The sequence below is a fragment of the Neolamprologus multifasciatus genome, chromosome 9 (assembly GCF_963576455.1).
Source record: "Neolamprologus multifasciatus chromosome 9, fNeoMul1.2, whole genome shotgun sequence".
In the NCBI taxonomy this organism is placed as follows: domain Eukaryota; kingdom Metazoa; phylum Chordata; class Actinopteri; order Cichliformes; family Cichlidae; genus Neolamprologus; species Neolamprologus multifasciatus.
The window spans coordinates 13575552-13591509 of record NC_140447.1 but is presented as its reverse complement, the minus strand read 5'-3'; the positions used below and the strand labels follow the sequence as shown (position 1 = coordinate 13591509).

The window sequence follows — 15958 nt, the reverse complement described above, 5'->3', positions numbered from 1 at the left end:
GGATTTACAAATAAACTATCATTTGCTTTCAATAGCATAGCTAAGATTGGCAGCAATGCTAAGTATAAGTATGTCTGCCTGATAGCTCCGGTACTATTTTGGTGCGAAATTCCAAAAAGAAAACAGTAAATATCTTCTGAAAAAGGCCAAGCAGGTGAAAACACTTAGGGCAAAGCAATGTGCTCAAACCTTGCCCAGTTTTCAAAATTATCTGTGGCTTTATGTGGAAAAGGAGCTATTACAATGTTCAAGCTTAGACCACCCAGTGTTTAACAACCACATACACCCACACACACATATATACACTTTCCTGCAACTGAGGCTCCGCCTGTATGTTCCATGTGTAAAAGAAAGCGAGAACCTGGAGCACCTAAAAGTGCATAGACAGATTATAGATGAATATAAGCCTGTGTGAGAAAATGTCAAACCCTTACATGGTGGAGTGAACTGAGGCAGAAGGTGAAAGACATCATAAGATCTAGAAACATGCAGGCATGCTCACACACACACACACACACACACACACACACACACACACACACACACACACACACACACACACACACACAGGGTGTTTGTGTCCATACATGGGCAGATTTACACCGGAGGGCTGGTGTGCATCAACTCTCTCCTTTCACGATTGTTCTGCTCCAACATATTCAGTTGTGTTTGTGTGGGAGCCTTGTCTTTAGTTGGACGTCTTTAAAATAAGGGTTGGTGACGGTGAAGAACATCTCTGCCCATAATAATAATCTTTCCTAACACACGTGCGTGAAGCTGTGGAAGAAATGAGCACCTTCTGCCTGTTTAAAGAGCGGGATTTCCACTGTATACAGCAGCCTCGAGCACTCGATAAATCGCCTAAGAGACAGCAGAGTCCAGATGTATCGCCGTGGCAATGGACAGACACCATACAACCAAAACATTCCAATATGCTTTGAATTGTAGGTTTTGGAATGTGCGTGAAAGTGCATTTGGGAAAGACATATGAGAAGACTGAGAGAAATACCTGCCCCCACCCTAACACTGACTCTTTCCTCCCAACACTTTCAGGCAGCAGCCATGGTTAATGTGCACAGAAAAGTTGAGCTCACATGCATTCTCTGCTCCCCCCCCCCCCCCCCCCCCCGCCAGTCAGTTAGATGACATCCAATCTTTGAAATCTGAATTTATTTACATTAATTATGGTTTAACCAGGTCGTTAAATTGGGTCAGTGTGGTCCTCCAATTGGATGTAACCCATCTGGAGTGTGACTATTTGTAACTCCATACTGACATAACAGTGAAGTGACTAGTGAGAAGAGCAGCAGATGTTACATCAGCTGGATCTAATGGAGCACTGAAGATGGCAAAGAAGTGAAAAGCCAGTAAAGTAATCATCAAAAAGGCCTACATGTATATTCTGGAATGGCAAAAGTAAGACACAGAGGAGACAAACCAAAGAGGGATCAAGCACCGCTCAGGGTCAGCCCCTTGTGTGATGTACCTGTGTTGTAGGCTAAAGCCGATACAGGACTCTTTTGGGGAAGCATGCTCTTCATTCTGCTGGCTTCCTCAGGATGGTTGAACCGGAACAAATAGGATTTTCCCAGACACAAAGAATAACCTGAAAGGGAAAACACAAACAGACGTCTCAAATTACTGAGACGAATGATGCAAAATCTACAGGTAACCAGGTAACATGTGAAGCTAGTGTGATACAGAATACACCATTACAACATCCTCATTACAGCGCATATGTGAAGAGGTAAGTCTTAAGTAGATTCATGTGAGCCTGGGTGTTTATTCACAGCTAGACACACTTGCGCACGCGCAGCAGACGACTGTGTTTGCCTGGCCATCAATTAGCCTGAGAGGGCCGGGTATTAAACAAGATCTCAGGGTCACAACCTCTGTAATACACACAGGCAGCCACAGCTGTCCAAATACTTGAGATGGCAACAGAGAGGAAGAGCGGCGCTGACACAGATACAGGAGGTCTTGTGTGGGAAAAACAGAGGAAAAAGAATAAAAGAATAAAAACACTGAACTGATGCACTTTTTGAGCCAAGGAGGAAAGAAATGCTGAGGGCCAGCTTTCTTATATCAACAGGTCAATGCGGGTCTTTCTTCTACTTCCATTGTCGAAAAGCCCTGTTACAGTAAAACTCTTATAATGTTATGTGTAAGAGGCTAAAAAAGCACCTCCTTAATAGCTCCATTTCAGTTACATCAGATTCTTTGGACCTGAAGTCAGACGTAACCACTGAGGCAAGAGGAGGGGGGTGTGGAAAAAGGCTGAATGGAAAAAATCCAGATTGTTTTCATCCTCTATTTTTCTCTCGTTCTCATTTCATTTTTTGTTGCCTTTTCTTTCTCACACTTATGTCAAGTCTCATAAACATCTCAGGCAGTAAAGCTGCATTAATAGCCGAATTGAGCATTACAGTTGAAATGAAAGAGGTCGAGTCAGTCTAGATATTACCTTAGAGCATTTCACAAGCAGTCCCCCCCCTCAATTCACCCAGTTCTCAGCATAGTGGGGAGATCCGATTGCGGCTGAGATGTGAAGTGGGCAACACAGGCACACACACACCCGAAAACAGTGTAAGAAATGTTTAGTCTGCACAGCTGGACTGTGAAACTCTCAAATCCATACTTATATAAACATGAGCTTGCAGGTTTGACCACAACCTGTGAGGAAGTGGGATCATAACCGATAAAAGATGTAGGGCCTCCGTGAAGAGACTGAGAGCAACACACACACACACACACACACAGACAAACGTCACTGTGTCAGCGAGTATGAGTAAGAGCCAATAATAAGCGCTTCTCCTTGCCAGACGTGAGTAAAGGTGTAAATCTTCAAAACGTCTATCTATCTGTGTGTGTTGGAACATGCCTTGTAACAGGGTCTGCCTAATGAATCCCAGTACCTCTCAGTATTTAGCGTAACGGCAAACACAGACATGGGCTCACAAACAAACACACACACACAGCAGTCAGTGCTTGTAAAAATCTAATTTCCTACCCTCAATAGCCACTTTTAAAGTGTATGGTAACATGTGACGTCTTGATTTGTTAACAGGCCCCGACCCTCCTGTCTTTCTAATTTCCTCTCATGTCCTTAGCTAGCAAGTAACTCTTAATTATTCTCTCCTCATTTCGACCCCCAGCATAAACCAATAGCTATGAAGATATGAGTCTACGCAACAAGGGCAAACAAACTCCATGTGAAAAAAAATTCACATCTAAATTTATCTGTGATTCAAGTCTGCTGTCTTTAATAACTTCGATGTTGGGGGGGGTTTCCATTCACGTGTTCACTTGTTTACCAGCAAATTAAGTTTGCCCCCCCCCCAATGCATGCACTCTTCCCCGCGCACACACATATGAGCAGACCCTTTCCAACAACAACAAAAGCTGAAATTAGCCTGTATATACATTTATGGGATAATTTAAAGTTTGCAATCTACAAAGTCAGACCTCAGAGTCTTTGAGGACGCAGATGGAGCCTGAGCTGTACGCCTGGAGCCAATTTCTGTCCCCATGTAGATCTGCGCTCTCTCGCCACAATGTTATGGGAGGAGAAACTTAAATCTGCTTCTCTGTTTGGTTAACATCAGAGGCGGAATTGCCAATTTGAGACCATTAGGCTACAAGGAAAAATAAACCAATTTCAAAGGTGCAAACACATGCCCGGATGAAACCCAGCTTACCTGCTACTTGATCAGGTGTGACATCCGTGGCAATCATACCCAACAATGGTGATGCAAGGTCAACTAAAACTATCCCCAAATTTGAAAGATATTAGAAAAATGCTATCTTGGTTACGATCCCTAGAATATGCACGGTGTTGACATTAAATCTCAGACTAAATGTATTCACTCATGAAATGAATACACACACAAACAGGTCCCAGTGGGAGAGGAAATTGTCCTCAAAACCACAAATTAACCCTCTCCCAAGCACAAGGGCATAGTGGTAACACCATGAAAAGACAGACTGGTGTTTCTCAGGAGAGTCAGAGCAGATTAGTCATTCCATCTCTCACATGCTCACACTCACAGGCCTAATTTGTCTCCTCACAAACTCAGGATTGCCTTCTGTCTGCTCTATCTCAAATCGTATTAACAAATAATCAACTTCCCTCAAGCAAAGAATGCAGACCTGTGAATAACCTCTTAACAGCCCTCTAATTAACTGTATTTCTCACCAAGTATTTAAGGAAAAGAATAAAGCGAACAAAAACAGATACATTTCATCCATTTTACGGTGTAAAACTGGAAAAAGCAAAATCCAAATGTTCTGGGGGTGGGCAGGCAGAAAGATTTGTGAGGATAATAACATCCGTGACAAAGAGGGAGGTTTTATTTTCAGGTGTCAGGTATCCTGACCACTGAGTCTGCCTTTCTATCCATGAACTACATTACATCTGCACTGGCACATGAACTCACCAGCTAACTTATAACCACGAGACAGGCACACAAAGTTCATTTACATTAAAAAGGTGCAGACGAGACGCTGTGATGGAACACTGACAGAATCTGGCTAAAAATAAGAAAACAACCTCCAAGTGAGCAACACGGGTGAATCACACCTCTAACCTGCTGTAATAATGATGCACGTGATTTACTGACCTGTGCAATAATTACAGTGTTTCGCCATTTCCAGCAAGCAACAAGCAAAGATCAGCACATCAGGTAACAGTTCAGTAACAGTGTGAATACTATTGACCTTTAGACTAAAATAATCTAATTGAATTGAATCATTTTAACCAATCAGGAGGACTTTTTACCTTTATATCAGCTGCTGAGCAAATGCTGTTTATCCTGGCTGGCACAAGTGCTCACTAGTGTGCTTTCTGTAAATAAGCCAATACACAGATCGATTGATAACTTTAACGCCGGAATCACTGGTCATTCAGTCCAAAGAGCATGCTGCATATGCTTCAGAGTAAAGAGGTATTTCCCTTACCACATACATAAACAAACAGATGCCCAAGCAGTATGATGATATTATAAGTGAATATAAGCTATGAATTGCGTTTCTCATCCTCACATTAAATAGGCTAGATATACAGAGAAACAGCCTACGTCATAGTTTAAAGCTCAACGTGTGTTTTTCATTCTAAAATATTTCCCAACTCTTACGACAGTTTCTGAAACATTGTGTAACACAAAGTGCTTCAGATGGATAAAGTTCAGTAAAGCAGAGGTTTGCTAACACAAAGGCTGAGTAAATTACGTTACTTTACTTCTAAAGCAAATAAAATCCGTTACAAACCTTTTCGAGCTATTTGTTTTCCTTCAGCGTCTTATCATGACAAGAACTACAAGAACTTCTCCCTCACGGGCAAAACAGATACAGACAGATTATATATCAGCACCACTGTCCGCCTCTGTGCTGCCTCCCTCCTCCGTGATGTTCCGCCTCCTTTTGACTCCGTGTGGAAGAAAGTTGGTTCACTGATTTACCATCCACGAGAACCCGGGACTGTACCAAATGTCGGTAAAAAGGGGGGAGGAGGAGGAGGACAGGTCAATAAATAACCACAGGGAATAAGTTATAACACGGTAAATATAACGAGTGATGGTTTCTTACACCGAAGTGACACTGTAAAGAGCAAACTGATGAGTGCACGTGACTAAAGACCAGCTTAATGTAACAGCATTACCCGCCACGACCCCTGTTTGTAGTCGGTTAGTTCAAAGACAGTTCGGCAATGAGGTCTTTAGTAGACACCCCCCTCCACCCCCACCTCTAAAGCTTTCTTTGTCTACCTACCTCTTCAACAGCTCTTTGCTATGAAAATCACTCCGCTGGTTTATAATTAAAGCAGGTATAGTGTGTAGAGTCGGACTTACTGAGTCTAAAATGAAGAAGTGACTGCTTAGACTTTATGATAAAACAGCATAGAAACGGTATGCAGTATGCAAGTGGAAGGTATTGACTGAGAAAGATAACGTCAAAAAGTAAATAAGAAAAAAATAAAATAAGAGGGAGGACTGTGCCTTCCTGTCTGGGTTAAAGGTTGTTCGTCTGTTTTGCTTAGATGCTTCATTTGCAAGCATTTCTACCATGACACGAACCCGTGGACAGCTACTTTGCCCTTTATCCTGCGATCATCCTGTGCACACAGTAAAATAAGATAAAACAAGAGAGCAGTTATTAGAGCATCCTGCGTTTTGTGCAGCAGCATAGATGTGCCATAGATTTGCATCTGCTCCCTTCCAGTGTAAATGTTGAGAGACTTAGTTTTATGACTACAAATCCTCTGAAATGTGAACTGAAAACTAACAACGTGGAAATCTTGGACAAATGGAAAATAAAAAAACACGGAACAGATCTAAAGCAGCAATGTTCCAGTTAACAGATCTTATGAATAAACTAACAATGTACTTGTGGAGTTTGTTTGTCAGCGGCTTTCTTGCTCAACAATGATTTCCTTTGTCATTTCCACCTCTGTTGAATAAACATATTGCTACTCTACAAGTGTCCTCCTGATGTGATTCCAGATCAAGCTCTGAATTCCAAAATACAGAACAGATCATTTCCTAAACACAGCTAATCATCTCCAGACTAGTGTGCATGAGTGTCTGTGTATGTGGTTCGACCAACTCAACCCAGAGCAACTGAGGCCAGTGGATAAAAGATGCTCTCAATCTTTTTCCTTTTTTACTACTGTTTTCCTACGCATACTCTTCTGACTTTTTAACCCTGTCTTGTGTTTTTTTTAGTCTCTTTTCCCCACCCCTGCTATTTTGCTGTGCCTGAGCCTTGTGTGTGGACCCACCAAGATGATGTCAATATTTGAGTCAGCCAGGCACAGCGGGAAGTTAAATAGGCCTGTCAATGTTTAACTTAAACCGTCCAGGCCTTTTCCAGGGCACAAGAAAAAGGAGAAAACTGTAAACAGAAAGGACAGACAAGTGAATGTGCTGCTTGTCACTTTAAGTAGGACAGGGAAAAGTGAAAGAAGGACAAAGCTGTGGAGAAAATGGGAGAGCATACTGTGAATAAATGACGGAGCAATTCAGAGAAGTGAAAAGAATAGAGGGAAGAAAGGCCAGAGATAGACAGATTAAGATACTCGCAGACAAAATATAGACACGTCTACGTAGCCAGGCATGAAGAGCAAGATAAGAAGAGAGATCCATTTAACTTTGGGTGACTACACTTTTTTTTTTTTTTTGAGAACACTCTGCAGTCTCCAATAACAATCCAAAGGGTTTGCATGCTCTGCAGTTGCTGGAAGCTGTGACTCATTGTAGGAGTTCGCTGTTCCAAACCACTACGAATTACCCAAAGATACACACACAGACACACACACACAAACATACCAAAATGCATCCATACACTCACATGACTACATGCGTGTAGCTGTACATGGACACAAACATATTGCACACCCTGTTGTTTGCATTACGAAACTTAACTGTGCCCATATGAGTCACACAGATAGACTGGAATGTGAGTTAATCAATCCAAAAAAGAAAAAAAAACATATCCCCCCCAGAAAACTAACCACTGTCTCTCTGTTGCACACCAGTTATGAAATGCTAAGTATCTACAGTCAGCAATGAAGTCAACTTTCAATTAACTCCAGTACTACTAAGGGCCAGTAGATGGCAATATCTCAAAGTGTGTGTATGTGAAAAGGCCTGTATCCAGATGTATGCTGATACCAATGTGCAGTATACAGGCTTTTTCTGAGAGCAGGCTGACCTACACTGTGCGCATGTGTGCATGTAGAGTTTACCCTGAGTGAGTGGTGTTGGTACAGTGACCTGGACTCCATCAAGACTGCAGAGGTGGCCACAGGGGTCCAGGGTCACCACCCCTCCTGTTGTTAATGAGGAGATAGTCAGGGGAAATGAGTAACAGTGATACCATTCACTACAACATTACACTCCAACATGAGATAACTGCCTTAATCATCCCGCTCCCACACGGCATCCTCTGAAAGCATGCAATATCCCCTGTTAATAAAAGGTACTCACTATTCAGATTTACTGTAATTAAAACAAAGCTTCACACAAGAATAAAAAACAACAGCGTAATTAATCATCCAGTTCCTCCCTTCTCCTCACAGCTATTCTATCAAAAGCCCAACGGGTATCCAGCTCGATGGCTTTCTCAGTCTTATATTCATTTTGAAACAGTATATTTCTTTTCTTACATTATTAGAATTTTAGGCTTTAGAGGATTGAGAAAGTTTATTATTCTTCCGCTGCTGTTTTGTCAGAATAATCTTCTAAAAACACAATAACAATGATTGCACTTGGGATGGTACTGAGCAGATCTTCTAAATGCCAAATATAATCACAGATTTGATTTCAGTGGATTTTACTCGAAATAATATTTTAGGATTCAAAAACAAAGATTCAAAGCTTGCTAATGAAAGGAGGAGTCATTTTCCCTTTCCCACGACATGATGTAAAGATGTAAGCACTCTTGCCAGTGTGGAAAAGACAATAGAGCTGTGTTTATTCTGGGGCCTGCCAAAATTATGACGTCATTTCAGAGAAAGTGAACCAACACAGACCTTCATTGATGATTAGACAATGCTCTGCCTCGATGCCAGGTCCTTGAATGGTAATATCCTGAGGAATCGGAGCATCTTCTGTGCCTATGCGCGTTACCCCTGAAACATGAAGAAACACATTTTTTTTTGCAATCAGCAGAATATATAAATATAGGGGATAGAATTAGACTTATCATGTCTATATAGGTGGTGTGAGTCATAATTAAAGGGTCTTATATCTAATGCTGTTATCATGCAGACACATTGTGGAGTACAAACTCAGTTTTCTTAAAAGGTCTTATTCACATTCTTAGCATTCTTCAAAGTGTGTGTCAAAGCAGTGGGCAGCGATGATGAAGTGGAAATGTCACAAAGCTGACTCTGACGTCAAGGTCTGCCCTTGTACTGTTTGTAAGTTTATTTCTGCATTAACCCCGACTAAGGGTTAAGTGTCAAATCCATTCATATAAAATGCAGTGTGCACTGTTCTCATTGCAAAGAGAAGACAAGACAAGTAAAAAGACTTCTCTGGCTCACTGGGGTATAATCAGAGCCTTGTAATCTATGCAAGAAGTTTATGAATGAGAGTTATCACTGTAATGCTTGTAAGGGCAGATATTTGCTGTCTTTTAAAGCTTTTAATATAATGCCTGTCAGTTTGTATTAGTATTCAGTGTCCTGTCTTCGGGCTAATAAATAATAATGACTAGTACAAGTGTGCCTCTCACATCACTTTGATTTATAATACTACCTGAATGAGTAATGAAGCTGTGAAATCTGCGGATAGCTGATAGTAGAGGAAGTATAAATAACTATAATACTCCACCCTTACAGTACAGGAAATAATATAATGTGTTTTATTAATTGTAGTCAGTTGTTTGTTATGAAAAAACTATATACTGGCCTGATATAAATAGCAGTGAACATTCCAAATAAAATCTCTGGATTTAATAAAGCAAGTGCGCTCGCTCTGCTGCATGAAACAGAGTCATGAAACCACGCAATGTGTGTCATTTGTGTTACTGTTGTTTGGGTTGTACTCTGTTGCCAAAGCATTCTCTTCATTTTTTCATGGCTAACTGTGGGTTCAGGCTGTGCTTTAACCAACACATGACAATGAATGAATGTTAATAAGCAACAGTAACCATGGAATTGGATTGAATAACTTGTATAAATATGCACTGGCTCAATGTTTGACACAGTATCAGTTTTCCACAGCATCACCCCCCAACTCACTTCTGCAGTAACCACAGAAATGAAGTGACTTGTCCTGGGAAAAGGGCCAATATTTGGGAGAAAAGGAGTGGGAAAAGGTGGGCAAAGGTAGGGATAGAACTGTACTGACCTGGTTTCATTTCAGGTAACAATTTAAAGTAACTAGTGAGAAATAAGCAAGAGTGCTGACAGGGACTAGAAAGAGAGGGCATATTTCTCCCATAGCGGCTTCTCTTCATTAGCTCTCTGCTAAATTCAGAATCAAATTCAAAATCCTTTCACTCACAAGCAGGGTCTCGAATAATCACGACCCATCTCATCTGATAGTGCCATATTGACCCTCATAACAGAGCACTTTGCTCTCAGACTGCAGGTTTACATGCTGTTCCTAGAAGGGAGGCAGACCCTTCAGCTTCCAAATATAGCGCTTTTCTACTCTCCCAGAGTACTCAAAGCTCTCTATACAACATGCCACATTCACCCAGTCACACAAGCCCTTTCTCTATACTTTGTGCTGTGTAACTACATTCACACTGCAATGGATGCATCGGCGAGCAACTTGGGTTAGTATCTTGCCCAAGGATACTTGACATGCAGACTGGAAAAAACAGGGCTACAGCAACCCGAACAGGCCTCTCTTCTATGGAACCAGGTCCCAGTTTGGATTCAGGAGACAGGCACCCGGTCTACTTTTAAGATTAGGCTTAAAACTTTTCTTTGTAAAGCTTAGCATATAGGCTGGATCAGGTGATCCCAAACCTCTCCTTAGTGCTGCAATAGGTCTAAGCTGCTAGGGGCTTCCCATAATTGTACTGAGTGTTTCTTCTTCACTCACTTTTTTTTAAAATCTCTCTTTTACTTCTCTAATGTGTGCCTTTCTCTTATTTTTGTATATACTTCTCTTGGTTTGTATATATCCCTCTTGATTGTATATAATTCTTCTTTTTGCTGTTGATTCCTGCTGTCTACTACTTATATTTTATTCTGGCACAATTGATGTGGAGCACCCACAATTTTGTTGTACATGTATAATGACAATAAAGGGCTTTCCATTTTATTCTCCTACGTAATCATTAGTCAATATTAATCTCTGGCTCTCTTCCACAGTGTGTCCTTGTGTGTCCTTTGTCCTGTCTCCATGCCCTCATCCTCAACCGGTCATGACAGACAGACAGCCCTCCCTGAACGTGGTTCTGCTGGAGGTTTCTTCCTGTTAAAAGGGATTTTTTCTTTCCCACTGTCCACCACGTGCTTGCTTATAGGGACATCTGATACAAAACACCTTGAGATGTCTGTTGCTTTGATTCAAAGCTATATAAATAAAATTAAGTTGAATTAACATTTGAAGCTGTGAGGATGTGCTACATTAGGAATGAATGTGAAAAATTGTGGCTACTGACTTAATAACCTGCCCATGCTGAGTTTGTGTATTTACTGTAAATTGTGTCTGGGTTTTTTTTTTTGTGTGCGTTACCCTCTTTCAGCGGCAGAACAGTAATAGCCACACTCAGTCTCCCACTGCCCAGGCTAACCAGATGAGGAGTTGCTGTCTGGACTTTTAGTCCTTTCCCTGTGTCGATCAGGTCCAGGGGCGGAGACTACAAGCAAGAGTCAGTGCAAAGGTCATTTTAAAAACACAGTTTATAGTCATAAGACTAAAATGAATGTGCCATTGTGCGACAGTGTTCGTGCTGGATTTGTTCAAAAACCACATAAAACTTGTGAATGTGTGCATATGTGTTTTCCTGTGTCTGTGTGTATTCTGACCTTAGGTTCACCTGGAGAGATCTGATCGGACTCTGGTTGAAACATCATCTCCGATTCCTGTGTACACATTAAGGCAGACACATAAATGTAAACACAAACAATGCAGACATGTAGCAGTGTACACAATTATGACAGAACTTGGGAATGACCTGTGTGGAATGACCAAACATAGAAACACTCAAATAAAGAAACCACACAAAAAAAGAAAAGAAAAAAATGAAAAGAAGGGGAAAAAACTGCCCACAGCTTACCCAGCTGCCACGTGAAATGAACTCTGATTCTGAAAATGTTCCAAGTAGAAAATGAGAGGAAAATGTATTTATTTATTTATTTTTTGCAGTGGGGAGAAATGAGAGAAATGTTTCATGAAAGCAGACTTCCCACAAACTGTTAAAGTCTGCCATCACTCTGCTGCAAGAATGTGTCTGGATAAAGAGAGATACAGAGTAACTAATAAGGTAACTGAGTTTCTGTGTGCATGCTATGAGCAGTATACTACTTAAAGTAAATACACAGCAAAGCTCGTGCTTGTGCACGGCCATGGCGGTGACAAAGCAAATGCACATCATTTACCCAGGTTGCATGACTTTAAATCCTGATCATGACTTGGGTGGATATTCATGGCGGCCAGTGAATAATTCTTCTTAATTTTATGTCACATGAAATTTTTATTGTCACCAAAAAATGTTAACATGCAAATAAGCATGCTGATGAGAAATATTCAGAATGTGCTCCATTAAAATATAATATATATCTAATTGAAGCTGCAATGTCTTCCTGCACAGAAAACCCACTTCTTACCATTTTCTAAGTCCTGTTCAGCATTTATCAAACAGTTTGGCACAGTTCAAATTATGTCATAAGCAAGGCATCTCCTAATCTAACAGGCAGATTGAGCTCAGCTATGCTCCAGGGGTGATAAACTTTGTATTTGGGCATATTTCCTCAAGCATCTATCTCACAGCAAAACTGCAGTGACTGTGAGAGTGGTTTAATTTTGACTGTTCTTATTTTGTATGGACTCAATGTTGAAGTCAAAGCATTCCTTAATGGTGGGAATATGTGTGATGCAATGGAAAAAACGAGGTAAAGTACAAAAAAATAAAGGAATGCTATGACAAACTGTGAAGTGGAGATAAAAGAAAACTAAATCAAAAAATGCCCAAAATATGTGAATGTGTATGTTTGAGGAAACACACTCAGATCGTGTGCCAAAAACAGCCCATGGAGTACTCTGTAATTTAACAGAGAAGAAGAAGAAAAAAACAGTCTTGCTACTACTGTATTTGTGTCCACACACACAATCAAAAACACAAACATGCACGCACACACACACACACCAGTGGATGACTTAAATGCTTCTCACCATGCAGAGATGATTACAGCATATAAGAAACTATCACAACCACATGTCATTTTCCTGCTCCTGTCATTTCCTTTTCTCCCTTCCTCTTTCAAATCCTAATGTGTCATTGCTTTAATGATTTCAGTGATTCCTTCCTTTCTCTCGAGTCCCCTTTTGCATTTAATCTGTTTTCCATACTAGGCGGCCTTCTTGGCTTCTCCTCTTCCTGCCTGTCCTTCTTCTTTCCTCCTGTCTTTTCACGTTTTCCTCCAACCACCATGAAGGGAAACACAAATCAAAGTCAGCTCTGCACTTCCTCTAATTCAGCGCTAAGTTTCCGCCCTGAGATCACTTCCTTTACTGCTTGGACACCCTCATTGGTCCCACCACACACACACACACACACACACACATTCTAGCAGTTCAGTCACCCTTACATCCCCTATCCACACACAAAAATCTACAAATAAAGTCACACACCAGCTCTTTTTCCTATCGCACCAAGGTATCGGCCCACATTCTACCGATTTTTGTCACTGCTGTAGACAAAGCAAATACTCAGTGTGTGATGGCAACATCAGCTGAATAAAGGTCACAGAAGCTTGCTGAAAATTAGGCAGAAGTGCATTTCAAAGACCCTTTTATGTATGAAGGCCTCAGTACCTTGCATTCCTACACACGCTCCTTGAAGTCTATTCCCACCTCCTTGAGTCTCCCTTGACTTGTTCTTTCAGAAATGGCTCACTCTATCCCATCATTCCTCTTCTTTGTCTTTCTGTGGTTCTTTTTGTTTTCAAAGCCCCCTTCCGCCTTCACCTTCTTTTACCAGGTGAGCTCTGGCTTAGGCGGGTCAAGACATGTCTGTGGCCCTGTTTACTCTAGTTAAAGCAGAGCAGTGAAGTGTGTCAACCCCCATTCTGAGTATCCAGACTCCACCGCTTTCATCTTCAAGGTGTTTGATTCCAACAGCAGTCACTTTGCTATCAGGGAATTAAGATGTGAAAGCTAAAGTATGGGATTACTGAATGATATACGTATATGTACAGAGACAGAGTCCCGTAAATACTGAACATGGAGGATGAAAACTAATGCAGTGCAAAAAAAAGCATGATGGTTCTTTATCCTTAATTAAACAATCTTAACCAACATTTCCCAAACTGTTCTCAAACAAATCAAGCACTCAGTGTTTAAGTGTCCTCGTTTGTTTCCTAATTCTTTGTTGCATACATGTCTCTGCTCCTAGGTTGTCTTAACAGTACATCACATTTTCACCCATATTTGTATAATGTTTGGTGTCAAGGCAAAGACTTGTTCATTTCAAATATAACTTAAAAAAAATAAATGTTTATCATGTTTATCAAACTACAAAAAAAGTCATGTAAGGATGGATATAAAGTTCTCTACTCAGCCATGTGATGTGCTGTGCTTGAAACCAGATTCATTTTCCAACTTAAAGGACAAATTTTCTGGTGTTTCCAGGAGGTCGTCTGCCAGAATCCAATGTGGGAAATACAGAAATACATACCAAGCTGACTCAAAGAAAGTCTAATACAGTAAATGTATAAGTCGAAGATTTCTACACAATGATATGAAACACTGAGAAAATATTGCCCATAGGAAAAAATTCCAAGCACACATCCTCCCACTTACTTTTTAATAAAAATTTTAATCCCAGATTTAAAATAAACCTTCTATTGGAAAGTGACTGAACTGACCTCACAAATGCACAATATAGCGTGCACAAAATGGAAGAAAAGCACAAGCACACACAATTTGTCTTTGATCCCATCTGTAAAACAGCTGAGTCTCCCCGAAATGCTTTGTTTGCCCTGCATCTGGAAACAGAAAAGGAGATGAGAGGGTAGTGTGGTGTAATGAAAAAGAAGATAGCAGTGGAAGGTAGAAGAGAGAGAGAGTGGACTCATAAAACCAAGAGGAAAGACCCAGCATTCTCAGACTGTTTCAGCTGGGTCATTTTTATTTTTTCCATCCCATCCTTGCTTTCCTCCATCAACTTCTTCCTCTTTTTGTATTTGCTTCAAACGGTTTTTGCATTTCCTTCTCTTTCAGTTACTTTCCTCATCACAGCTGCAGTATGTTACTGCAGACAGCATTCTCAAACCCACATTCACAGGAAAGGTCCTGCTCTTAAAAATATTCCCATGTTAGAACAACTCTTTAGTGCACTAGTTGAAAAAGCTAGTGCACAATATGTCTGTTTGAAAAGGCCAAATCAAATGTTATGGTTTTCATAGTATTGTGAGCATATTGCCATCATGAACTGGCTTGGGCAATTTAGATAGGGAGAACCATAACATTACATTTTTTCTCAGGTCCTTTGGCTCAGTTGATGAATGGCAGTTGGAATATTAAAAAATATATTATTATTTGCATTTTGGGGTAATTCACAGTTTTGCTTTCTAGCTGAAAACTTCAAAAATGGTGGGAGAAGTGTGCCATCAGGATGGTTCTTTCATCATTTTAATGCATATATTTGTTTTTGCCAACTTTTTCTTCTGTGTATAATTTTTTGAAGTGGTAGTGTTAGCCTTAAAGATAGGCAGCTTGTGATGGCTACAATCTGTGGTACAAACTTGACCAAAAAGTGGAGCTGAGGGTGGTCTCAGTCTTACACAAGTTAACATCAGCTATGTTGTATTTGTCTAAAAATGCTGTCTTTCAGTGCTTTGCCTAGTTATATTTCTCTCTTCTGTCTTTCTCCATCCCCTCCCCTTACATTCCAGCATGACCCTCTCCTCCTCCCACCTGACAAAGCCAGCATTGTATCACAGATGCTATTTAATATGGAGTCCCTCTCTCAGTGTCCTTCATATGGGGCAATTCAGGGTTATCTTCCTCCCTTGTCCTTGGTAAACAGTATATTTGCAGTACTGTCTTCAATAACATTTTAAATCAGATTAAAATGTCCCTCATGCATTCATATATACATGGCTTTTCAAAATACTGTATACTTAATAATGTGCCCCCCTTGTCCTTAGTTGTGCATTGCTGTTGTGTGTTTGCATTTGTTTTGGTTAAAACCACTGAAAGCCGATTAAAACGTGTCTGTGAGCCGCTTGTTAAACAGCACAAATATCTGTCACGCTCGAACTCTCTCACATCCT

At 40.7% G+C, this 15958-nt stretch overlaps 1 protein-coding gene across 8 annotated transcripts in view; it reads right to left on the bottom strand.

The window, feature by feature from the left end:
* phldb2b (pleckstrin homology-like domain, family B, member 2b) overlaps nucleotides 1-15958 on the bottom strand; it is a 37766-nt gene that overhangs the window by 19991 nt on the left and 1817 nt on the right. For 6 of the 8 annotated variants that reach the window (XM_085172537.1, XM_085172538.1, XM_085172531.1 and 3 more), the window contains exons 2-6: nucleotides 11489-11545; nucleotides 11196-11319; nucleotides 8528-8626; nucleotides 7742-7825; nucleotides 1487-1606 (exon numbers count right to left, since the gene is read on the bottom strand). In XM_085172537.1, coding sequence (XP_085028663.1) covers nucleotides 1487-1606; nucleotides 7742-7825; nucleotides 8528-8626; nucleotides 11196-11319; nucleotides 11489-11545 — 484 coding nt within the window. The other 2 variants (XM_085172536.1, XM_085172535.1) reach the window with 2 other exon arrangements.